The 25111-nt window shown below is 39.3% G+C and overlaps 1 protein-coding gene across 12 annotated transcripts in view; it reads right to left on the bottom strand.

Moving 5' to 3' along the window:
- Positions 1-22892, bottom strand: part of FANCL (FA complementation group L) — an 83952-nt gene extending 61060 nt beyond the window's left edge. For 4 of the 12 annotated variants that reach the window (XM_051838710.2, XM_051838725.2, XM_051838736.2 and 1 more), the window contains exons 1-5: positions 22689-22892; positions 12299-12357; positions 10364-10424; positions 6575-6631; positions 983-1009 (exon numbers count right to left, since the gene is read on the bottom strand). In XM_051838710.2, coding sequence (XP_051694670.1) covers positions 983-1009; positions 6575-6631; positions 10364-10424; positions 12299-12357; positions 22689-22784 — 300 coding nt within the window. In that variant the 5' untranslated portion in view covers positions 22785-22892. Of the gene's footprint in view, positions 1-982; positions 1010-6574; positions 6632-10363; positions 10425-12298; positions 12358-18177; positions 18324-22688 lie in introns of all 12 variants that reach the window. The other 8 variants (XM_051838724.2, XM_070069702.1, XM_070069701.1 and 5 more) reach the window with 4 other exon arrangements.
- Between the last annotated feature and the right edge of the window lie 2219 nt (positions 22893-25111).

The raw sequence follows: 25111 nt of genomic DNA, 5'->3' as shown, positions 1-25111 counted from the left end.
TCCTGACTTTCAATATTTTCAACTTATGAGATCTTGAGCTCTCAGTGGCTCAGCTCTAAGAAATGAAACAAGCTACTTCATGGATTATTTTAAAGTATAATTATTTGGCAGGCGCCGTGGCTCACTAGGCTAATCCTCTGCCTTGTGGCGCCGGCACACCAGGTTCTAGTTCCGGTCGGGGCGCCGGATTCTGTCCAGGTTGCCCCTCTTCTAGGCCAGCTCTCTGCTGTGGCCTGGGAAGGCAGTGGAGGATGGCCCAAGTACTTGGGCCCTGCACCTGCATGGGAGACCAGGGGGAAGCACCTGGCTCCTGACTTTGGATCAGCGCGGTGCACGGGTCGCACCACGCCGCCCATGGCAGCCATTGGAGGGTGAACCAACGGCAAAGGAAGACCTTTCTCTCTGTCTCTCTCTCTCTCACTGTCCACTCTGTCAAAAAATAAAAAATAAAAAAGTATAATTATTTATTAAATAGGTAATGAACTATTAAGTTTCCTAGTAATAACTAGGAATAAACAGATTTACAAAATTTCATTACAGTATCCTCCTCAAAACTGTCTCTGTTGATGACATTGCAGGAAGCCAATTTCTAACAACATAGGCTAAAAAATAAATTAATGATTCTTACATTTTCAGGTACACCACATCCAATGAGCTATAAAATCATCAACTTTCTCCAGTTTATGAAAATTCAAACATAGAATCTTATTATTCAGAAATACAAATGTATTGAATAATATAAATCAGAGATGTTAACATTTTAGTTTACAACTAGTATTTCTTCAAAAGTAAATGGAGTAATAACTTAAAATCTAATAAAGTTAATCTCAGTAATAAGAGCTTAATAAAACATGGTATATATAGTTTTACTCTGGTTCCCTTAGTCCTCAGTTGGTATAACTTATTAGAAATAAAAAGATGAGACATTTTCCTACAATAACAAGGGAATTTAAACCAAATACGCTCCATTTCTTCACCTTACCTTTTTTAAAATTTCTTGCACCATGGCCTTTGAAAAAATTAATAGTTTTGAGAACTCTTGTTAATTAGGGGTCATAAAGTCATAAATCAATATTTAAACTTCAGAAATTGATTTTAAACTCTTTACTCACATCCCATTTTATCACAGCCCTACCTCATAAGGTTGTTACAAGGATTTAAAAAAGACAAAAATAAACTTTCTAGCAACAGGTTTCTCAGTAAACAGTCACTGATACTGAGAATAAAAGGTCTCAAAAACAACCATGGGAAATATCAAACTGCTTTCAGTTGTCAGTGGCAGTAGCAGCAGTTATTTTTATGTGAACAAGTGTAAATACAGATATAGCAAAGGCCTAGTAAAGAATAACAAAAAACATAATATCACTGGAAATAAACATTTTCAGAGAAAAAGCAGAATATTTATAATGCCCAATTTGAGCTGTAAATATCAATATGAATGACAATTAATTACACTCACTTTTTTTTTTTTTTTTTGACAGGCAGAGACAGACAGTGAGAGACAGAGAGAAAGGTCTTCCTTTTCTGCTGGTTCACACCCCAAGTGGCTGCTACGGCAGGTGTGTTGCGGCCAGCGCACATCGCCAATCCGAAACCAGGAGCCAGGTGCCTCCTCCTGGTCTCCCATGCCGGTGCAGGACCCAAGCACTTGGGCCATCCTCTACTGCCTTCCCGGGCCACAGCAGAAAGCTGGACTGGAAGAGGAGCAACCAGGACAGAATCCGGCGCCCTGACCAGGACTAGAACCTGAGGTGCCGGTGCCGCAGGTGGAGAATTAGCCTAGTGAGCCATGGCGCCAGCCAGAAAGAATACTTAGAATGAGTGTAATGGGCCAGCGCCGCAGCTCACTTGGCTAATCCTCTGCCTGCAGCGCTGGCACCCCGGGTTCTAGTCTTGGTAGGGGCACCAGATTCTGTCCTGGTTGCTCCTCTTCCAGTCCAGCTCTCTGCTCTCGCCCAGGAGGGCAGTAGAGGATGGCCCAAGTGCTTGGGCCCTGCACCTGCATGGGAGACCAGGAGAGGCACTTGGCTCCTGGCTTTGGATCAGAGCAGTGCGCTGGCCGTGGCAGCCATTTGGGGGGTGAACCAACGAAGGAAAACCTTTCTCTCTGTCTCTCTCTCACTGTCTAACTCTGCCTGTCCAAAAAAAAAAAGAAAAAAGAAAAAAAAAGAACTTGGGGCGGCCACAGGCACAGTGGTTAAGATGTCACTTAAGATACCCACATCACACTTGGGAACACCTAGGTACAGTACTGGCTCTACTTCCTATTCCTACATTTCTGCTAATCCTCATTCCAGGTGGCAGCAAGAAATGGCTCAAATATTGGGGTCCCTAACACCCATTCAAATAAGAGATCTAGAATGAGTCTGGGCTCTCGGCTTTGGCCTGCACAACCCTGGCTGTTGCAACCATGTGGGGAGTGAACCAGTAGATGCAACATCTCTGTCTCTGAACCTCTGCCTTTCAAATACTAATAATTAGGAAAGAAAAAAAAAAAAACACTCAGGAACCAACACGAAAGGGCTTATATAGCCCAAATTGAGATAATTTAAGCATCAAAAAAAAAAAAAAAAAAAAAAGGAGTGCAAAGGATTAAAGTTAATCAGTTCATAATGATACTGAAGTATTTAGTTCCCTGTGACAGTTGCTAGGCACCAACTCATTATTCTAAAAACTGATGTTTAAAAAAAGAAAAAAGCACTTATCCTATCTCTACTTACCCTATCTCTTTAGTATGAGCTGTATCTCAAATTAACCAAAAAAAAAAAAAAATCAATGAAAAGTACACTAGAGATTTCCACATAGTAAATGCAGATGATGGAATTTTTTAAAATCACCATTTATAAAATCACCAGGTGATAGGCTGATGAAAAACTTTACATTACCTGCCTCTACAGCTATTGGTCAATTTTAACTTTACTATGCTGAACCATTAACATCACGTGCCTCCTAACATTGTTAGTACAGAACACCAAGTATTCTCACCAGAGTAAGCAAATCCAATTCAGCAGCAACCTCTAGATCCAATGGTGAAACAAATAGAGGTCGAGTATCACTTATCCAGAATGTTTGCAACCAGAATGTTTTGAATTTAAGATTTTGGGTTATTCGCGGGTGTATATATTTGATGAATTACCCTGAAGATGGGACCCAAGTCTAAACTCAAAATTCATTTGTTTCATATAATTTTTATACATATAATATGCCTCAAGGAAATTATAAACAATATTTTAAATAAATTTAATTTGGGCCGGTGCCGTGGCGCACTAGGTTAATCCTCCACCTGCGCCACAGGCATCCCATATGGGTGCTGGGTTCTAGTCCCAGCTGCTCCTCCTCCAGTTCAGCTCTCTGTTGAGGCCAAGGAGGACACTGGAGGATGGCCCAAGTGCTTGGGCCCCTGCACCCGCATGGGAGACCAGGAAAAAGCACCTGGCTCCTGGCTTTGGATCAGTTCAGCGAGCCGGCTGAAACACACCGGCTGTAGCAGCCATTTGGGGGATGAACCAACAGAAGGAAGACCTTTCTCTCTTATTCTCTCACTGTAACTCTGTCAAATAAACAAGAAAAAAAATCTAAAAAAATAAATTTGTTTAACATTATAACAAGTATATACATAATTATACATAAATTATGTATATACACAATTATATATACACAATTGTATCTATAATTATACATAATTATGTTATTATATATATATAACAATTATATAATTATATATCAATATAAGCTTTGGGGGCCGGCGCTGTGGTGTAGCAGGTAAGGCCACCGCCTGCAGTGCCAGCATTCCATGTGGGTGCCGGTTCGAGTCCTGGCTACTCCACTTCCCATCCAGCTCTCTGCCACAGCCTGGGAAAACAGTAGAAGATGGCCCAAGTCCTTGGGCCCCTGTACCTGCATGGGAAGACTTGGAGGAAGCACCAGGCTCCTGGCTTTGGATTGGCACAGCTCCGGCCGTTGCGGCCAACTGGGGAGTGAACCAGCAGATGGAAGACCTCTCTCTCTCTCTGCCTCTCCTTTTCTCTCCGTGTAATGCTGACTTTCAAATAAATAAATAGATCTTTAGAAAAAAAACAACAACAATATAAGCTTTTATAATGTGGAATTTTCTACCTGTTGGGTCATGGCAATGTTCAAAGAGTTTTGGATTTTGAAGCATTTTGGATTTCAAGTTTTTATACTAGGGATGCTCAATGTGTAAAAGAATGTGTCAAAAAGATATCATGAATGTGGTTTTTTCAGATGTTTTTAATGTTTATTTAGCTCATTTGAAAAGCAGGTATTGAGAGGCAGAGAGAGAGAGGCAGAGAGAGAGAGAGAAAGATCAATCTTACAGTCACCAATTCTACTAGTTCACTCCCCAAATTCCCATAACAGCTGGGGCTACACCCAGTAGAAGCAGAGAGCCTAGAATTCCAGCTGGGTCTCCCATACGAGTGACAAGAACTCAGGTACTTGAGTCATCACCTGCTGCCTCTCAGGGTGCACATTAGCAGGAAGCTGGATCAGAAGCAGAGTGGGGACAAAGAATCAGACTCTCAGATATGAAAGGAAGGCATCCCAAGGGGCATCTTAATCGCTGCACCATGATATTGACCCAAATATTATGAATGCCCAAACCAGAATGTGGGAAACTTTATAGGACACGTAACTAGGCTTATTCTACATGTAGATTGCATGGGAAAAAAAAGAAAGAAATGGGTGAAGAGGAGATGCTGTTATAATGTAAGTCTTATATAAGACTTAGGAGACATATCAACTTAATATTATGTATGGACTTTGTGTGGATTCAGATACAAAAAAAATCAGCTCTAAGGATTATTGTTAAATTCACTGGAAGTACCACAGATTTACTTGTCAAAGCATAAAACAAAAGGAAAGAAATGCCTGTGTGTATAAGTTTTGCTGCAAAAACTGTTAACTGTTTTGTCAAATTCTGTTTTAGATCTTAGTTAAAAAAAAATTGTTAAGAATTATATACTAGTATAGCTTTAAAAAAAATTTACTTCTTTATTTGAAAGGCAGAGTGACAGAAAGGGAGAGGGAGAGAAGAGACAGAGAGAGATTCCTTCCATCTACTGGTTCACTCTGCAAATGGCCACAACAGCCAGGGCTGGGCCAGGCTGAAGCCAGGAGCCAGAAATTCCATCAGGTCTCCCATGTGGGTGGCATGGACCCAAGTACTTGGATCATCTTTTGCTACTTTCCCAGGCACATTAGCAGGGAGCTGATCAGAAGCAGAGTGGCCAAGACTTGAACCGGCACTCCAATATGGGATGCCAGCAATGCCAAAGTACCAGCCCCAACTTCACTAGAGTTATAATAGCATTTTTCAAAAGATTAAAAGCATATAACTATTAAGAGATATTCATATACACTAACATACAAGTATTTAGGGAAGAGTGGATACAATGTTTAGGATTTCCTTTAAAATATTATAGTCTCAGGCTGGCGCTGCGGCAAAGTGGGTAAAGCTGCCACCTGCAGCGCCAGCATTCCATATGAGTGCTGGTTTGAGTCGTAGCTGCTCCACTTCCAATCCAGCTCTCTGCTATGGCCTGGGAAAGCAGCAGAAGATGGTCCAAGTGCTTGGGCCCCTGAACCCGTGTGGGAGACCCAGAGGAAGCTCCTGGCTTCAGATTGGTGCAGCTCTGGCCATTGTGGCCATCTGGAGAGTAAACCAGCAGATGGGGTACATTTCTCTCTGTCTGCCTCTGCCTCTCTGTAGCTCTGCCTTTCAAATAAATAAATAAATAAATCTTATAAAAAATGTTATAATCTCTTCTACAAAGTAGGAAAGGGAACATATGATGGGCAAAATGCTTACATTAGGTCATGCCAACTGGTATTCACTATAGTCTTCCTTGTTATTTTATGTGGAAAACTTGTGTAATAAAAAATGTTTAAGAAAATAACATGTCAATAGGATAAAGTAAATCAAGTGTTACATGCAAATTGACTATCTGAATAAACTACTGTTTTTAATTGTACATATGAAATGGAGACTAAAATTTTTCAGAAATATGAGGCGGTATACAAAATTATGAATACATCCTATTGCATCTTCAAATATAAACACCCAATCTCTTTTAAATTCTGACAGGCCAGCAGTACATTTTATTCCTTCACTATCTGCTCTATTCTAGTGCCAAGAGTACCCAGCTTACAAGACACTCACACTGGCTCCTACAAATAATTCTATTCTTCATGAAAGTACCCACACACATTTATGCACATTAAAACATTAAATGACTAGAAGTTTACAAGTCTTAACTTCTAATAATGTTAGTTTTTAAAGGTTACAGAGAGGCAAGTATTTATCTAGAGAGGGCAAGACACTGAGACACTGTCAGTATCCCGTATCAAAGGGCCTGGGTTCAATGTCTGGCTCTGGTTCCTGACTTCAGCTTCCTGCTAGCCAAAACTCTGGGGAGGTAGTAGGACGAGTATTTGATTCCTGAGTAAGATATCATTTGGGAGTACCTCTATATAATTTTTTTTAAAGATTAAAGGTCACAGAAAACAATTATGACTTACAGAATCTTGAAAGTGTTAGAAAAAAGAATCTTACCAAAATCATCTTCAACTCCATCATAAAACTCATTAGGTCAGGAGAGTGCTGCATTCTCTAGATCAAACATGTATTTCCAATTAATTTCATGGAGTACAATGAATAGTCTACTCACTATACTAAAATAAAATACATGCCTAAGTGAATATGAAAAACAATGAAGCAATATTTACATCCAAAAAGTATGACATGAAGTATCATCATTCCGCTATTCCTACAAATTTCCTTTTGCAGGAATAAAAGCACTCAAAAGTATTTCTAGTGAGATATAAGTATTTTTTGTTCTAGTACTATTGGTTGAACTCTTTAATTAACACACAATTATTCTTAGGCGTTTAAATTTTAACTGAAAAGTGATCCCTGTTAAATATAAGAGTGGGAATAAGAGAGGGAGGAGATGTACAATTTGGGACATGCTCAATCAGACTTGCCCCAAATGGTGGAGTTAGAATCATGCCAGGGGATTCCAATAAAATCCCATCAAGGTGGCATGTACCAATCCATCTCACTAGTCCAAGTGATCAACTTCAGTTCACAATTGATCACACTGATAGGTCTAAGAGTCAAAGGGATCACACAAACAAGACTAGTGTCTGCAAATACTAACTGATAGAATCAAAAAGGGAGAGAACAATCCAACATGGGTAGCGGGATACACAGCAGACTCATAGAATGGCAGATGTCCTAAACAGCACTCTGGCCTCAGAATCAGCCCTTAAGGCATTCGGATCTGACTGAAGAGCCCATGAGAGTATTTTAGGCATGGAAAGCCAAGACACTCTGGGAAAAAATAAATAAATAAATAAATAAATAAATAAATACAAACACCTAAATGGAAGATCTCTGCGAGTGAGATCCCAGTGGAAAGAACGGGTCATCAAAGAAGGAGGTACCTTTCTCTGAAGGGAGAACTTCCACTTTGACTATGACACTGTAGGAATAAGATCAAAGTCGGCGAACCCAAAAGGCTTCCATAGCCTTGGCAACTCATGACTAGAGCCTAAGGAGATTACTGACGCCATAAACAAGAGTGTCAAATTGTTAAGTCAACAACAGGAGTCACTGTGTACTTACTTCTTATGTGGGATCTGTCCTTCATGTGTTGTCCAATGTGAAGCAATGCTATAACTAGTACTAAAACAGTTTTTTACACTTTGTGTTTCTGTGTGGGTGCAAACTGATGACATCTTTACTTAATATATACAGAATTGATCTTCTGTATATAAAGATAATTGAAAATGAATCTTGATGGGAATGGAATGGGAGAAGGAGCGGGAGATGGGAGGGGTGCGAGTGGGAGGGAAATTATGGGGGTGGGGAGCCAATGTAATCCATGAACTGTACTTTGGAAATTTATATTTACTAAAGAAAAAAAAAAAAAGAAAGAAATCAAAAAAAAAAAAAAAAAGAGAGAGAACTACACATACTCCTCTGTTCCTTCAGCACCATTTACTGTTAACTTTAATAGACCTAGAAAACATCATCATTACTAAAACAAAGAACTGGTTGGTATAGGAGCAACAGGATGTGCAGGAAAAGCATAAATTTAGATTAATAAATTACTGATTATTATTAATCAACAATACCATCCATTTTGATTTTTCCCTTGATCTTAAGGACTACCAACAGTTGTTATTTTTGCCCTTTAACAATTAACCCACATTAATTCAAAAGCAGAGAATCATTCAATAAAGTAAAACCTGCTTTAACAAAATGGTAAATAGGAAATAGCCTCTAAAGTACAAAGAATAGTTAAGATTTATGGTTCCATATCCTAGAATCTTTCCTTCTTAAAATAACTAAAGAATAAAGAAAAAGCAAAGAAAGTTATCAAAGGGCCAGCGCTGTGGCATAGAGGATAAAGATAGATGTCTGCAGTGCTGGCATCTCATATGGGTGCTGGTTCAAGTTCCAACTGCTCCACCTCCTATCTAGGTCTCTGCTATGGCCTGGGAAAGCAGAAGAAGATGGCCCAAGTCCTTGGGCCCCTGCACCCTCTTGAGACCTAGAAGAAGCTCCTGGCTTCAGATGGGCCCAGCTCTGACCACTGCGGCCATTTGAGGAGTGAACCAGTGGATGGAAGCTCACACTCGCATTCTCTCTCTCTGCCTCTCTGTAACTCTGCCTTTCAAATAACAAATAAATAAATATTTTTTTAAAAAGTTATCGAGTTTTATACAGCTTTTTTAGACAGAATGCTATATCATTCCCCTGCTTAAAATTAGAATAACAAATTTGTGTTACATTCTGCAATACATTACATTAACACCATACAGTTCTGAACAGTCAGTATGTAAATAAATGAGAACAAGTAAGACTCTAAGATATTTCTGTACTATCTGAAGAGATACCATTCACATCATATAGACTTGAGGGGGTGCATGTTTGTAGAACAAGTTTTGACTGTTCCTTCAAGATATTTTTCCCTTAGTTCACTACAAATAAGAAATTGTATCAAGGGTCTGTGACTTACAGCCTAGAGGCTAAATCCAACTCAATATTCATTTTTGTAAATAAAGTTTTATTAGAATGCAGCCATATACCTTCATTTACCATTTGTCTAAAATTGCTTTGGTGCTAAAAGAACAATAGTTGCAACAGACTTAAGGTTCACAAAGCCTAAAAAATTTACTACCCGGTCCTTTAAAGGAAAAAGTTTGTTGAACTCCTGGCCCATATTTACTAAAGGGAAAACAGTAATATTTAATTCACCTTTGGAAAAAAAACAAATCCCGAGTCTACTTGACCAACTAGAAGGTGGGGGAGATAAGTTATTAGGACTTTTCTAGGAATCCTGTTGATGATGAATTGGTGGAGGAGAGCAAAGTCATAGATCTTACTATCATACCTAATATTTATTAACAAATGTTTTCAGGCTATTTAAATATCTCATTAGATTTACTTCTTAAGTTTGATGTACAATCTAAATAGTCAGAAATGAGTTGGGGTAGAAATAATTTAAACATCCTCTACAAAAACTGTAATTAAAATGCTAGGATGACAGCCTACACTCTACAGATCGTTTATCTCCGACATGTCTTTGCTGCTTAGTAATACTGTGAGTGACTTTCATAGTCAGTTATAGATACCCTGCCTTGACAAGAGAGAAAACACAGAAAGATAAAACACAGAAACAAATAAAGCAAATGAAATGCAATTCTGTTAGTATGCATTTTTCTACAAGTCATTTCATTATTTTCAGCTCCTTCAGTAACTGATTTTTTCCAGTTCTCTAATCTTTAGAGAACTTTTCAAGTAGACAATCCTAAACCTAAGAATAACTAAATTATTTCTGCCTATGTCACACCTGAGCTATCTTTATCTTTTCTCATTATGCAAGTATGCATGATTTTTAAGTGATTTCCATCATACCTTTTCTGTTGCTAATCTAGAGCTAAAACCCCATTTTTGCCACAGATTTGCTACAGCTCTTAATGGATGCAGATGCTTTTCTCCTGTAACAACTACTCAGTCTCATCAGAATAATCAATCAAGAAGTGATGGGTATGGATTAGGGTGAATGCATCTGAAGAAACTATGTCTCAAGGATGTAAATCAGTTTCAATACAAATGCCACCTAGAGCTCTGCTGAGGACTCTAAGAAAACATTTTCTATAATACATAGATCCTTAAAACATTGGATAGGAAAGAGTTGAACCCTACAAAACTAATCAACTAGTAAACATGTTTGTTTAAACATCCTACAAAGCAGGTCTTCAAGGAAGCATAAACTGAGTAATTGATTATCCTCACTTGAAACAAACATTTTAAAGGATTTAAAGGACTTACCTGTTGGACTATTTGATGGTATCCATTAAGTATAGTTTTCAGCTGCCAACTGCATAGTAATCTAAAATTTTAATGGAACAAATGGTTTATTATTCAGCATTAAAAGAGGAAAATTTATTTACATGTTTACACAAATACACATATATACAAAAATGACATAAACCAAATTCTGATGTTAATAAATTTTTTTACCATGTTTACTATTTAAAATCTTGGCTTCAAACTATTGGTACCAATTTTCCCTCAAATATAAATTACTAGAATTGGAAAATGACACGCAGTTTATCTTTTTTCCTTTAACATATCCAAAGCAAAGTTTTCTATTTAACTGGATTCTTTTGCAAGGTAGTTTAACTAACACAGTATTGATCAAAATGTGTCAAACTTCTATTTGAAAAACTATATATGGCAATACAATCTTCAAAAAAGATATAAACTTTTAACCGTGTAAGTACTAATTAGTCAAAGTTCATCCATCCACTAGGTCATTCTAGGTGTAGGATGTCTGAAATTTCCTGACCCTTGCCTTCTCAAACCACCGTAAGTTTCTCCATTCTTGGTCTACTAATCCCAAGATACTCCATTACCACCTCTATCAGTGGCAAAGTAGTCACATCCAGCTGTCCACGGGTGACCCCTCTCCTAATGCTACCAACCTGGCAACTTTGATCAATCATCCATTTTCTGTGCTATCTTTAACAAATGTTCTGCTCTTTTCTTCTTCTTAATGAATTAACTTGCAGTTACTTATCACCTTAAAAAAATTAACTCTTCCTTGAGTTCACATCCTTCTCTAGCCACTTTCAGGGAAAGCCCTTAACGTTGTTGATACTGTTTCCATTTCCTTTCTACCCAATGATTCAGTCCAAAACCCAACCCAATCTAGCTTCTACCACTGCACAAAAGCTATTCAGATCTGACTGGATCTCTCTGCAACACCCAGTACTGCTCACCATACACTCCTTAAAACTTTATCTGGCTTCAGAGTCACTACTGTAGAAAATTTCCCCTTACTTTTCTGGTAATCCTCAGTCTTCTAAGTTGCCCTATATTTACCACTCCTTTAAACGTTGGTATGCCTTCAAGGTCCTGTCACTGGATGCTCTCTTCACTTCACAGATAAAAGAGGTACTGGAAAGTCTAATCAAACTCATGGCCTCAAATCCTATGCCTACCGTGACTTTCCCATACAACCCCACTCCAGTCTCACACTTGAGTTGCGAATCAATACATCACCACCTAGCAACTAACTTCTGGTACTTCACACTCAGTACGTCCTAAGACATTCTACTTCTCCTTCTGCAAGTCCTTCTCTAAATTAGTGACCTGAGCCAGGGACTTAGATACCATCTGCCATTTCTCTTTCCCTCTTATCTATACTTCTGATCAGCCATGAAATCAATTCCATTTATAAATATCTGGATTCCTTCTCTTCCTCAACGCCAAGATATTTAGGAGCAGAGATGAGGTTGTGTGTGAGACCTAGATTTTAAGTCTCACGTCCTGACTGTCTCTGCCAACATTCAATGTTGGTTCTTAATTTATACCAGGACTAAGTTGGTAACATGGGTCTTCCCATAAAATGAACATATACATACATATATGCTAACACTAACAGTAAAAAGATGAGGGAACAAGTCTTCTAATCCTTTTGTATTTTTATACCCTGTTCAGTACTTGTTATGAAAGTATACATAATTACTATTTGTGACACAAAGTGAAAACAAAATTAGAGAGTCAATGCTACTTTTGAAAAACACATTAGCACATGAAAAATTTTACAAATGACACACTGTTAGTAATAAAAAATCAGAACTATTTCTGGTTGAGTGAATTAATAAGCCATTTAGGCAAAACTCTAGTGACAAGAATCATTTTATACCAAATTGACTGCCCATCCCATTAAGAAAAATACATAACTAAAAGTCATGTCACCTTGCATTCTTCATTTGCAAATCTTCAGGCAACAATATTCTAAGGTGGAAGTCTCTTCCCTAAGGAAAATATTGAGAAATTCACTCAAGTTTTCATCTTAACGCTAAGAGAAGTTAAATATAGAATCACATAGAAAAGGCAGTATTTTTCTTTATTTTCTAAAAAGTATCAAATGTATCCAAATTTTTACAGTTGTTAAAATACAAGCAGTAGAATATGGCATTTGAGGAAAAATAACATAAAAATATGTCAGGAACTTTAAATTATTTAGAAAACAAAACACAAATATAGAACCGTAAAGGTTTATCAACACAAAGTTCCTCATATGAACACAAGAAACACTGTAAAAATCATTAATAGACACCTATAGAAGAAATGTACATATTATTTCTTAGGATAAACTCCCAAAAAAGAAAATTCTTTCAAATTGCTTTGGATATGGGAGGGTTGGGGAATCACAATATAAAACAAAAACAAGTAATGCATTAAAGAATTCATGTATCAAACTTCTAAATTTGAACAAAATGAAAATATATTCAGTTATAAATATACTGACATTGTTTCTCCCATATTTGTGAAATCAATAAAATTAGTAACATATTTACTTAGTTTTAAACACTCGTTGGCTACACATTTAAATATTCAGAATTTTATTCAAGAGTCTAAGGAAAGACTTTTCTCTGAAAAATACATCGTTTTACTTTCTTTGGAAAATAAGTGGGCAAGCAGTTTAAACTCTAACTTAAATAGGCTAATACATGTGAAGTTTGAGCAAAAATAAGCAGAAAAAGGCAAACAGAAATGTAATCTTTTACTCCAACAATATAAAATGAAAAAGAGTAATAAAATTCTTGAAAAATAATTACCATGTGGAATTTTAGCTCAGTCTCCCTCAAAGCACTTTCAAAAACAGAGGAACACAATTAAATGTACCCCATAACCTTTACTTTCAATGTAATATTACAGTTCTGACTTTCATTACATTTAAATGTCCTTTAAAAAAAAATGAAACAAAGTGTACTACTGACCTTTCAAAAGGTCAAGTAACAATAATTCACTATTTCATTAAAGCATTTAGAGGTATTATGTAGTAACTTCAGCCTAACTTCATAGACATCCCACACATAGGTATAAGAACAATGTATAATCCACAATTTACATGAAGAATAGAACTATTCAACTGTAGAAATGCACATTATCTCAAAAAATAAAATTCCAAGGTCCTTATTTGCAAAATTTAGTCATTTTAAAAGGTCAAATGTCATGCTGTATGCCACAATAGTTTCCGATTTCAGAAAATGTTGAAAATTAGCTTGTGTACTTAAAACACCTAAGAAACAGTAACTGTTATCAAAATGCAAATTTCCCAGAACTGCACAGAAGAGAAGTACTGACCATTGCCTAAATCTGAATCTTCTCACATACTCTCCCATAAAACTAAGTAAATGTTAAGAATAAATAAAACCACAAAAAAAAATCCCACATTTTCAATCAAAGATAGAATACAAAAACTTCCACCTAAAGGAAACAGAAACCACTTTGCAGTAGAGCCCACTCTCAGCTCTCAGAGTCCTTTAAGAATGCTGGGGTGTTCAGGAAACAACTGCTTGAAAGACAGAATGCAGGGAGGGGAGAACTGGACTAACTTAAAAAAAAAAAAAAAAAAAAAAAAAAAAAAAAAACCTGGTACATCAGAGCACGACTAGAGGAGATTTAATGTAACACAAAAGTCAAGCAGTCAATCTCAGAAAGGAACTATTTTAGGAGTAGAAGATGATAAAAAGGCAGGTAGGAACACTTTTTGCAAACTAGGTGCTAAGAAGAAAAAGATTATGAAGAAAGGCAGGGTCTTACATGAGAAAACACTCCTGGACCCAGCAGTCTCCAAAAATTTCCATATTAAAGAAACTGCACTTTGCTTCACCAACAGAAGAGGGTATTCTTGAACTAGGAATTTTATAAACAAACAGCTAAAATGTTCACAGATACTGCCTTGACAATGCAAAGCTCCTATGATACAAAAATAGAAACAAACAAACCCCGTTAGGTGATGACAGACCCCAAAGAAAACTAAGTCACAGACAAATTATAATAGTGAATTAAACATCACTAAGTGAGCATTTGTACAAAAATTCAGAAATTCAAAAACGGAGATCTGAAATTATTTTTTAAAAAAGGAAGAAATGAATGAGCTCAAAAAAGGGAAAGGAAATGAAGAAAAGGACAAAACTATATTAAAATTGAGGAATAAAATTTTAAGAGAACCTAAAGGAAAACACGGTTAAACAAGAATTTCCTAAGGGGCAAAGGAAAAAAAGTAACTAAATAAAAAATGAAAAAGAAAAATGAAAGACCATCAGAGAAAAAAGCAGTTGAAGTGGAAAAGAAGCAAAGAAAGTACAATATACATGCAACTGGAGACCTTTAAAAATAGTAAAAAATAATAGAGAAGAATATTTACAAATACAACCCAAGTATATGTTCTGGAAATCCACATAAGGTAAAACTGGACACATGAGAATGAAAATTTCAAGAAAATAAAAACTTCCACTTCCAAGCATGATGGAGTACCAGACAAAGGATCTGTCCTCCTCCAGTAACTTAACAATTAGAAAAAGCAGGAAGTGTTTAGTCTAACAGGACACGGGTTGGGACAATCGCATCTTATGTCACTAGTACCTGGCTCTGGCTCCTGACTCCAACTACCTGGTAGTGCAGAAAAAGAAGCACTGGTGATAGATCCAAGTATTTGGGTTCCTGCTACCCACGTGGGAGGCCTGAACTGAACTTTTAGCTGCTGGCTTAAGCCTAACCCAGGCCTGACCATTGTGGGCACCTGGAGAATTGGCCAGAGGTGGGAGAGCCTTCTTCAGCTTTCTCTCTGCCTCTCAAACAAGAGCCATTAAATAATCTGAGGGGTATTGTCCTACTGGTAGAATCAAATTAACCCAGACTAAAGTGATCTCTAACTCTGCCTAAAAAAAAGCTGAAAAGCAAACCAAGAAAAGATCTAACTGCTTCCACATAATTTAACTGCAACTCACAACAAACCTCAAAAATATCTGGAAAATAAAAATATCTAGCATGCAACAGGTAGAATTCACATCAGGTATCCAGTGATATATGTGGCATGCAAAGAAAACAAGACACATAATGAGGAGAAAAATAAGAGAAAGTTACAAAAATGGCACAGATGACAGAATTGACTTAAAATTAATTTCTGGGCCAACGCCGCGGCTCACTAGGCTAATCCTCCACCTGCGGCACCAGCACACTGGGTTCTAGTCCAGGTCAGGGCGCCGGATTCTGTCCCGGTTGCCCCTCTTTCAGGCCAGCCCTCTGCTGTGGCCCGGGAGTGCAGTGGAGGATGGCCCAAGTTCTTGCGTCCCTGCACCCCCTGGGAGACCAGGAGAAACACCTGGCTCCTGGCTTCGGATCAGTGCAGTGCACCGGCTGCAGCGGCCATTGGGGGGTGAACCAACGGAAAAGGAAGATCTTTCTGTCTCTCTCACTGTCCACTCTGTCAAAAAGTTTTAAAAAAATGAAGAAAAATACACCAAGGTATGACACAATCAAACTGACTGAAACCAGTAATACAAGAAAAATCTTAAGAGCAGCCAGGGGAAAATATACTATTTATAAAGTGACCAAGATAAGAAAAAGTAGAGATTTCTCAGAGCAAACAGCAAGACAGTTGAACAACATCTTTTAAGTACCAAAACAAATCAAAACAAAACAAACCTGTCAACCTAGATTTTTAACCAGTGAAATTATCTTTCAAAAGGACAAATAAACACTTTTTTAAACATAAATCATCTGAAAGAATTCATCACTAGTAGACATGCAGTACAGGAAATGTCCAAGTAAGACCTTTAAGAAGAAATGTGAATATGCAACAAAGACTACCAGACACAGTAAATTTACAGATAAACATGAAGTACCTCCTTTATTTTTTAAACTATTTTTAAAGGATAAATGTACCAAAGCAATCACAACAATACAGTAGTACTGCATCAAAACCCAGAGTATAAAATATCCATGAGATCATATTAATAGAAATCAATGACTGAACTAGTAAATGGAGGAAGACAAACAAATCTCCCATGCAGTAAAATTTCAAATAAACTATAGATTTTCCCCTGAGGGAAAAGAGCTCTAACTCCCAATGCTAAGTGACGGCTACTCACAGTGACATCCTTCCAAAGGGTATAGTGAGAAAGGGAAGTGGAAAAGCCTAACAAATACAACTTCAGCCAAGTAATCAGTATCAACAGTCATAAGTGATACTGTTAAACTGTACACTTAATGTAATGAAAGGGCACTTGGTGATAATTCTCCCAAAAGCCCATAAGCCCAACCTAATCATTAGAAAAATATCAAATTCCAATGAAGGAGTATCCTACAATATACCTGACTAGCACTCCTTAATAACAGGATTATTTCATAATGATAACAATAAGGCATCAAAAACAAGGAAAGTGTGAGGAACTGTCACAGTTAAGAGAAGCCTAAAGACACATGACAACTCGATGTAATATAGCATCTTGGATGGATTCCCAGAACAGAAAAAAGACACAAGGTCAACCTAAGGAAATATTACTAAAGGAAGGACCTTAGGTAATAGTAATGTACCAATATTTGTTCAACAAATATATCAAAATAATGTTAAGATGTTAATAACAGGGGTGGGGCCAGCATTGTGGCTCAACAGATTAAGTCACCACCTGCATGGCTGGCATTCCACATGAGCATGGGTTCAAGTCCCAACTTTCAAATAAATAATTAAATCTCAAAAAAAGGGGAACAAATTGTTCATGTGAGAAAAGGTAGAACACATGAGAACTCCCAATTTTTCTGTCAATCTAAAACTACTGTTAAGGCCGGCGCCGCGGCTCACTAGGCTAATCCTCCGCCTTGTGGCGCCGCCACACCGGGTTCTAGTCCCGGTCGGGGCACCGGATTCTGTCCAGGTTGCCCCTCTTCCAGGCCAGCTCTCTGCTGTGGCCAGGGAGTGCAGTGGAGGATGGCCCAAGTACTTGGGCCCTGCACCCCATGGGAGACCAGGAGAAGCACCTGGCTCCTGGCTTTGGATCAGCGCGGTGCACCGGCCGCACCACGCCGCCCATGGCGGCCATTGGAGGGTGAACCAACGGCAAAGGAAGACCTTTCTCTCTGTCTCTCTCTCTGTCTTGTCTCTCTCTCTGTCTACTCTGCCTGTCAAAAAAAAAAAAAAAAAAAAAAACAAAAAAAAAAAACACTGCATCTGAAACTGTCAATTTACACTCCTATAGATTACCTTTTAGTTACTCTATTAGTTACCACAGATTCTCACATTACTTAAAGGTAGACTGTAATAGGCTTAGGATGTACAGTAGAGGTGGGTGTCTGACCTAGCAATTAAGACCTCAATTGAGAACTCCATGTCCCATATCAGTGTGCCTGTGTTCAATACCCACCTATTGCTTCCTGCTACTGTGGACCTTGGTAGGCAATAGATAGCTCAAGTACTGGGTCCCTGCTGTCCATGTGGGAGACCTGGACTGAGTTCCCAGCCTCAGCTTCAGCAGTGGGGAGTGAAACAGCAGATGGGAGCTCTGTCTCTTACTTAAATGGGACATGCCATTTTTTCAAAAAAAAAATATATATATATATAAATATGCACACATATATTATAAAACTTAAAGCAACTACTTACAAAAACAAAAACACTGCTATAATTTGGGTGCAGCCCTAGAATTCACACAAAGAAAATTTAATCTCCAAAGCCATTTGTTGGCATTTTGAAGTGAGCTTTGGAAGGCAATTAGGATTAGATGAGATCATGAACAGCCCTCCCAAATGGTGCTATTGGATTTACAGGAAGAGGAAGAGACACCCACCAGTTGTTCTGTCTGGCCATAAGATGCCCTCTGCCATGTCAGGATACGGCCAGAGGGCCTCACCAGAAGCCAAATGAAGTTCAGCACCATGCTCTTTGACTTCCCAGCTAAATAAACTTCTAAATTACCTAACCTGTGCTATATCACTATAGCAAAAATAAAAAATAAAAAAAAGATATACAGTTAGTAAGCTGAAAAAAGAGAACTATAAAAAAGAATAATATACACTACAGAAAATAGGGGGGAAAAGGTTAAAAAGGAACACAATGAACAAATACCAAGACAGATTTCAAGCCAAGCACATCAATAATCCCATCAAATGTAAATGGCATAAATATCCCCAAATAAAAGGAATTATCAGGAATCAAGACAGGAGTTATTTTTAATACCAGTGTGTATATATATATATATGTGTGTGTGTGTATATATAATTTTTGACATTTCTGCCTTTAGGAATTGGAACTTTACCTCCTTTTGAATATGGACTAGACCTAGAGTCTTGCTTCCCACAAACAGAATAAAGTAGAAACAAAACTGTGACTTGAGGCTACAGGATAAAATACAATGTGCAGCTTTCTGCTTAATCTCTGTTATATCACTCACTCAGGAGAAGCTCACTATTGTGTTGTGATGGCAACCAAGCAACACCATGGAGGCCCATGTGGTGAGGAACCAAGGCCACTAGCCATTAGCTGTGTGAGTGAGAGATGTTGAATGCAAATCTTCCAACTCTGGTCAAGCTAGTACTAGTCCTGGGAGACATCTGACTGCAAGTTCATGAGAGATCTTAATCAAGAACCACCTGTTACGTTGCTCCTGCATTCCTCACTCCCAGAAACTGAGAGATAGTATTTGCTACGTTAAGCCACTAACATTTAAAGTAATTAGTTATGTGGCAAAATATAACCATTTTAGACAGCTTCATTACAGATCAAGAACATAAAAGGATAACCAGGGAATATCATAAATAATTTTAAGCCAATAAATGTAAAACCTAGATCAAATGAGCAAATTTCTTTAAAGACACAAACTATCAAAGCTCATTGGAGAGGAAAAGATAACCTAAAAATAGACTACATCTTTTTAATCACAAAATTAACTGTATACCAGATTACAGAATAAAGTATCAATAGGTTACATAAATTTTTAATACTGTCTAGTCATAATGCAATATAAGTAGAGATGACAAAAGTAACAGTCACAAAGGACCATCCACCAAAAAGCATTTAAAACTTTCTATTAAGCAGATCCTGGGTGCAATGGAACTACAAACTGAAATCTGACAACTTCCAAACAATGGTGATAATATTACACGTGTCAGCATCTACTTCGGACATTTCTTAAGAAAAGAGCCTTTTTTTTTTTTTTTAAAGGCAGCAAGAGATAAAGATATCTTCCATCCTGCAATTCACTCCCCACATGCCCACAATAGCAAGGGTTGGGCTAAACCAGGCTGAAACCAGAAGCCTGAAACTCATTCTGAGTCTCCCACACAGGTGAGAGACCCAACCACTTGAACCACCACCTGCTACCTCCAGAGTGCACACCAGCAGAAAACTGGATTCAGAAATGTGGCTGGGACTCACATCCAGGCATTCCAACAAGGGATACAGGCAACCCAAAAGGGAATGTTGTGCCAATTGCTCACCTTCTCTACGAATACTTTTAAAGGGACCATGCTGTGACGTAGCAGGTCAACCCGCCGTCTTCACTGCCAGCATCCCATATGGGCGCCGGTTCTAGTCCCAGCTGCTCCACTTCTGATCCAGCTCTCTGCTATGGTCTGGAAAACCAGTAAAAGATGTCCCAAGTCCTTGGACCCCTCCACCCGCGTGGGAGTCCCAGAAGAAGCTCCTGGTTCCTGGCTTCAGATCAATGTAGATCCTGCTGTTGCTGCCATCTGGGAAGTGAACCAGCAGATGGAGGACCTCTTTATCTTTCTCTGCCTCTCCTTTGTGTAACTGTGACTTTCAAATAAATAAATAAATAAATCTTAAAGAAAATACTTTTAAAACAGTGATAAGAGTAAAATGTAAAGCCTTAAAAACATAAAAATGTGGGGCCAACGCTGTGGTGCAGTGGGTTAACACCCTGACCTGAAGTGCTGGCCTCCCATGTGGGCATCGGTTCAAGACCCGGCCGCTCCACTTCCCATCCAGCTCTCTGCCATGGCCTAGGAAAGCAGTAAAAGATGGCCCATGTCCTTGGGCCTCTGCACCTGCATGGGAGACCTGGAAGAAGCTCCTGGCTCAGGATTGGCACAGTTCCGGTCGTTGCGGCCAATTGGGGAGTGAACCAGCAGATGGAAGACCTCTCTCTCTCTCTCTCTGCCTCTCCTCTCTCTGCATAACTCTTTCAAATAAATAAATAAATCTTTAAAAAAAAAAAAAAAACATAAAAATGTGCTCTCACTGGATAAATCTGGGACACTTAAAGCATAAAGTAATGGTTAAAATCATAAATAACTTTTTTCATTCCTTTGTCTGATCTGATATAAATAAATGGAAATGAAGGAATTCCATTCATAAATACATAAATTCATAAATACAGAATTCATAAATACAGAATGACGAAGTTAGAATAGATTACAAACTGGAGGAAGAGTTGTTAAAACAGGACTATGTGTGTGAAAGCTTGATGCTTCAGAATACGTCCCAAAAAGTTCCTATTAATCAAAAAACAAAAATCTGGCAGAGGCTTAACCAGGTGATCAAAGTTAACATAATCAACAATGGTAGCAGCTAAACTCAGAAGCTGTGAGAACACAACCAAGTTCTTTGTGTAGTATCCCTGCCCAAATGTGTAACTTGAATTCAATGTTGAGAAAATGTAAGTCAAACCCAAACTGAGGGACAATGTCAAGTTCACAAAAAGCAATGACAAGCAGAGGAACTACTCCAGGTTAAATAGACATAACAACTAAATGTAATGTGGGATCCTACATCAGACAGTGGAAGTTAGGGGCAGGGGAGGGAATAAAGGGGATAACTGTGGGATTAACAAAAGTAGAATACAGATTCTAGACTACATAATGGATTTTTTTAACATTATCAGTGTCCAGGTTTTGATAACTACACTGTGGCTGTGGATGAGTATGCTCTTGTTTTTATATACACTGAAGTATCAAGGGATCAGGTGGCACTATGATTTCATCTCCAATGGTTCAGGAAAATAATGTGTATATACACCTACCACAAATACACACACGATCAATCTAATGCAATGTGAAGCAGTGAATCTAGGTAAAGGATATGCTGAAGTTCTCATACATCTTGCTACTACATAAACACGAAATACATACAGAACACTTTCTGACAATTTAAGTGTTTAGATTCAGATTTAAATAAGCTTCTTATAAAAGGTATAAATTGGAATTGTAGGTACTGCAATATGAAAATGTCACCTCATTTCAATGCTGCCAGCTCACATTTCTAAGACAGTTTAGGAGGTCCAGGCACATTAATACAACTTTCCTTAATGTGCTTAAAATTAGGTGTAACATGGTTTCTGAGAAAAGTGTAACTTGGTAATACTAACTTTTCTAAATGTCTGAATCAAATTTTTAGGTAGGTGATTCAACAACCTGGAAAGAACAATGAAGTCCTTCTTCTATATGTAATATCAATTTTAATCACTACTGCTTGGGATAGGCACAATTAATGGGAAGACCTGTGAAAAGCCTGAGCCTGCTGTGTAATCTGCCACTAACTCGACTTTCTCCACAACAGGTGAGCGTTTCACTCAGGAGTGGATTTCATAATGCACTCAAACACATGCACTAATTTCCAGGCTATGACTCCTAGGCTGTTTATGATCTCTCATGCGATCAAGGCCAAGTTAGTTATCTCTTCGGTTTTCCCAAGCCATGACTTCCTCAACTATCAGAATAATTTTTTCCTGAGTATTAAATGAGAACAGAACAGAACCTAGACAGCGCTTAGTAAACCTAAAAACTCTACAGGTGACAGGTGCAATTAACTCTTTAAGAGAGGGCACTAGAATCGGCAAAGGTAATTAATTCCGCTATCAAGACTTCCTATAAAATATCGAAACTGACGGTGCCCAGGTACACACAACGTGGAAAAGTGTCAACATGGGTTTTCCCTCCAAAACGCTCTCGGCACACAAAACCCGGAGGTAATTCGCTGGAACTCCCCTGCGAACTGCCGCCGACACACGCAGGGTGGAGGGTGTTAGAATCCTGGAGGTCAAAATTGGCAGAACCAACCCGGGCAGGCACGGGCTGACGCTCGCAGCGGCCAGAGGCGAGAGCTCTATGCCGCGCGCGCCTCCCAGCGCCCCAGGAAGCGCCGCGACCCCGGCTCCCGCGCGGCGGCCACGGCGAGGGCCGAGTTTTCCGCGACTGCAGCGGCCGCAAAGCTCCAGACCCCCGACTGCCGCTCCGAGCTGCCCCCTCGCAATCCCAAGTCCGCGCCCCAACCCCGCAAGTCACAGACTGCCACGGGGGCAGGCGAGGGAGGCAGTGCCACAGCGGACGACCGGGCGGGTACCTGAGCCGAAATGAATCCCTCATACACAGTTTTCGCCCGGTTCTGAGGCAGAAGTAGCGGGAACTGGCGCAACAGGCTCGCTTCCGTCCCCGCCATGGCTAGCGGGCCCGGGCAGGGCGGCTCTATACGGGCCAGGCGCCGCACATGCGCAGTGATGCACGCCGCAGGCGGAAGCGCGGGTTTGGCGGGAAGAGACTGCAGGATTCCTGGGGCACAAAGGCAGAGGTAGAGCAGGCCGGGTAGCCCGGGCCTCGACGGGAGGCGCCAGGGGGCGTGGCCTGAGGGTCACTGGTGTCACCGTGTAGAATCGTTCTAGCCTTAATGAATGCCAGAGGCCTTTGGGTTTTTGTGCCTGAGCCTGCTCAAAGATTGCTACAACTTCGTGGTAACGTTGCTTCCAGCCTAAGATGGTTTTAACAGACTGGGTGTTGTGCCCCGTTTGCTCCCCTTGACCTATCTCACGCCCCTTCCTCACTGTTGGCCTCAGGGGTTCCTGTATGCCCTCCATGCACAAAAATATGTTCTCCCTACTTACTTAGTACTCTATTGGGATACATCCATATAGTGTAGACATATTCCTAAGCCTTACCAGTTTAATCTGATATTATTATTATTTTTTTTTTTGACAGGCATAGTTAGACAGTGAGAGAAAGAGAGACAGAAAGAAAGGTCTTCCTTCCGTTGGTTCACCCCACAAATGGCCGCTACGGCCGGTGTGCTGTGCCGATCTGAAGCCAGGAGCCAGGTGCTTCCTCCTGGTCTCCCAAACGGGTGCAGGGGCCCAAGCACCTGGGCCATCCTCCACTGCCCTCCCAGGCCACAGCAGAGAGCTGGACAGGAAGAGGAGCAACCGGGACAGAACTGGCGCCTCAACCAAGATTGGAACCTGTTGTGCCAGCGCCGCAGACAGAGGATTAGCTTAGTGGGCCATTAAAAGACATACCCATACAGTGGTTAACTTGATAAGTACATTTTTCTTTGGCTACACATTTTTCTAACTCAAAAATGGGATTCATTTCCTTTTACTAAAGATTTGTTAAATACGAAGCTTATTAATAGTTACCATGTAGTTCTTTGATATTCCAAATAGTATTCAATGCATCACATTTTTGAGCCCTGCTATTTACAAACCACTGTTGTGCTATGCCAAAGGTTGTGCAAAGAAGAATCAGATATGCCCTTCCATCTTTACTGCCCTCAAAGTGGAAATGTAGTTTTTGAAGAGTCTTAAAATTCTATAAGAATTGTCAGGGAAAGCAAGAAGGCTGAGCAGTGGTTTGATATGTTACATAAAAGCAGTGTTTCTCAAAATGTGACCCTGGAACAAGGAGCCTCAGCATCACCTCTGAACTTTATAGAAATGCAGATTTTCACCCTTGATGGGGTTCAGGACATCCTACTTGAAAATATGACATCAGGATTTGGTTGTGGTGCAGTAGGGTAAGTACTATTAACATGGCATCCTAGAGGGGTGCCAGTTCCAGTCCTGGCTGATCCACATCTGATCCATCTCCCTGATAATGCACCTAGGAAAGCAGCAGAGATGGCCCAAGTCCTTAGGCCCCTGCTATCCATGTGCGAAACCTGGCTTCTGGCTTCAGCCTGGCCCAGCCCCTGCTGCTGGGCCCATTTGAGGAGTAACCCAGCCCCAGCAGATGGAAGATCTTTCTTGAACACTGCCTTTCAAATATAAATAAATAAATCTTTTTAAAATGGCACCTTGGCATTTGAAAAGATAGCAAAGCCTAAGAAAGTCACGTGCTGACCTTCTCCCTACTTCTCCCCTGAAGCAGCTCCTAAGACCCTCATATGAAAGGTACCCTTATCCCCAGAGGAAAAAACATCCTCCTCTGAAGACGGAGAATCAGAGAAGGATCTGCACAGATCTTGTTAAGTTCCCCACTTCATTGCCATTAGATCGTACCACCTTTGTCCAATCATCCCTCCTCACAGCTCTTCATTATTTTTTTTTTAATTAAATAAAAAATTTTTTATTATTAGTTTTTTTTTTAAACTTTTATTTAATGCATATAAATTTCCAAAGTACGACTTATGGATTACAATGGCTTCCCCCCATACCGTCCCTCCCACCCACAACCCTCCCCTTTCCCACTCCCTCTCCCCTTCCATTCACATCAAGATTCATTTTCGATTATCTTAATATACAGAAGATCAGCTTAGTATACATTAAGTAGGGATTTCAACAGTTTGCTCCCACACAGAAACATAAAGTGAAAAATAATAGATGATTTTTTAAATGATGATGAAATCAGATCAGACCTATTGTCATGTTTAATCCCAGTGAGAGTCAAGTTGGGAATCGATAATTTCTTTTTTTTTTTTTTTTTTTTTTTTACAGAGGATCAGTTTAGTATGCATTAAGTAAGGATTTCAATAGTTTGCACCCCCATAGAAACACAAAG

The sequence above is a fragment of the Oryctolagus cuniculus genome, chromosome 2 (assembly GCF_964237555.1).
Source record: "Oryctolagus cuniculus chromosome 2, mOryCun1.1, whole genome shotgun sequence".
Lineage (NCBI taxonomy): Eukaryota > Metazoa > Chordata > Mammalia > Lagomorpha > Leporidae > Oryctolagus > Oryctolagus cuniculus.
This window is presented reverse-complemented; position numbering and strand designations above follow the sequence as displayed.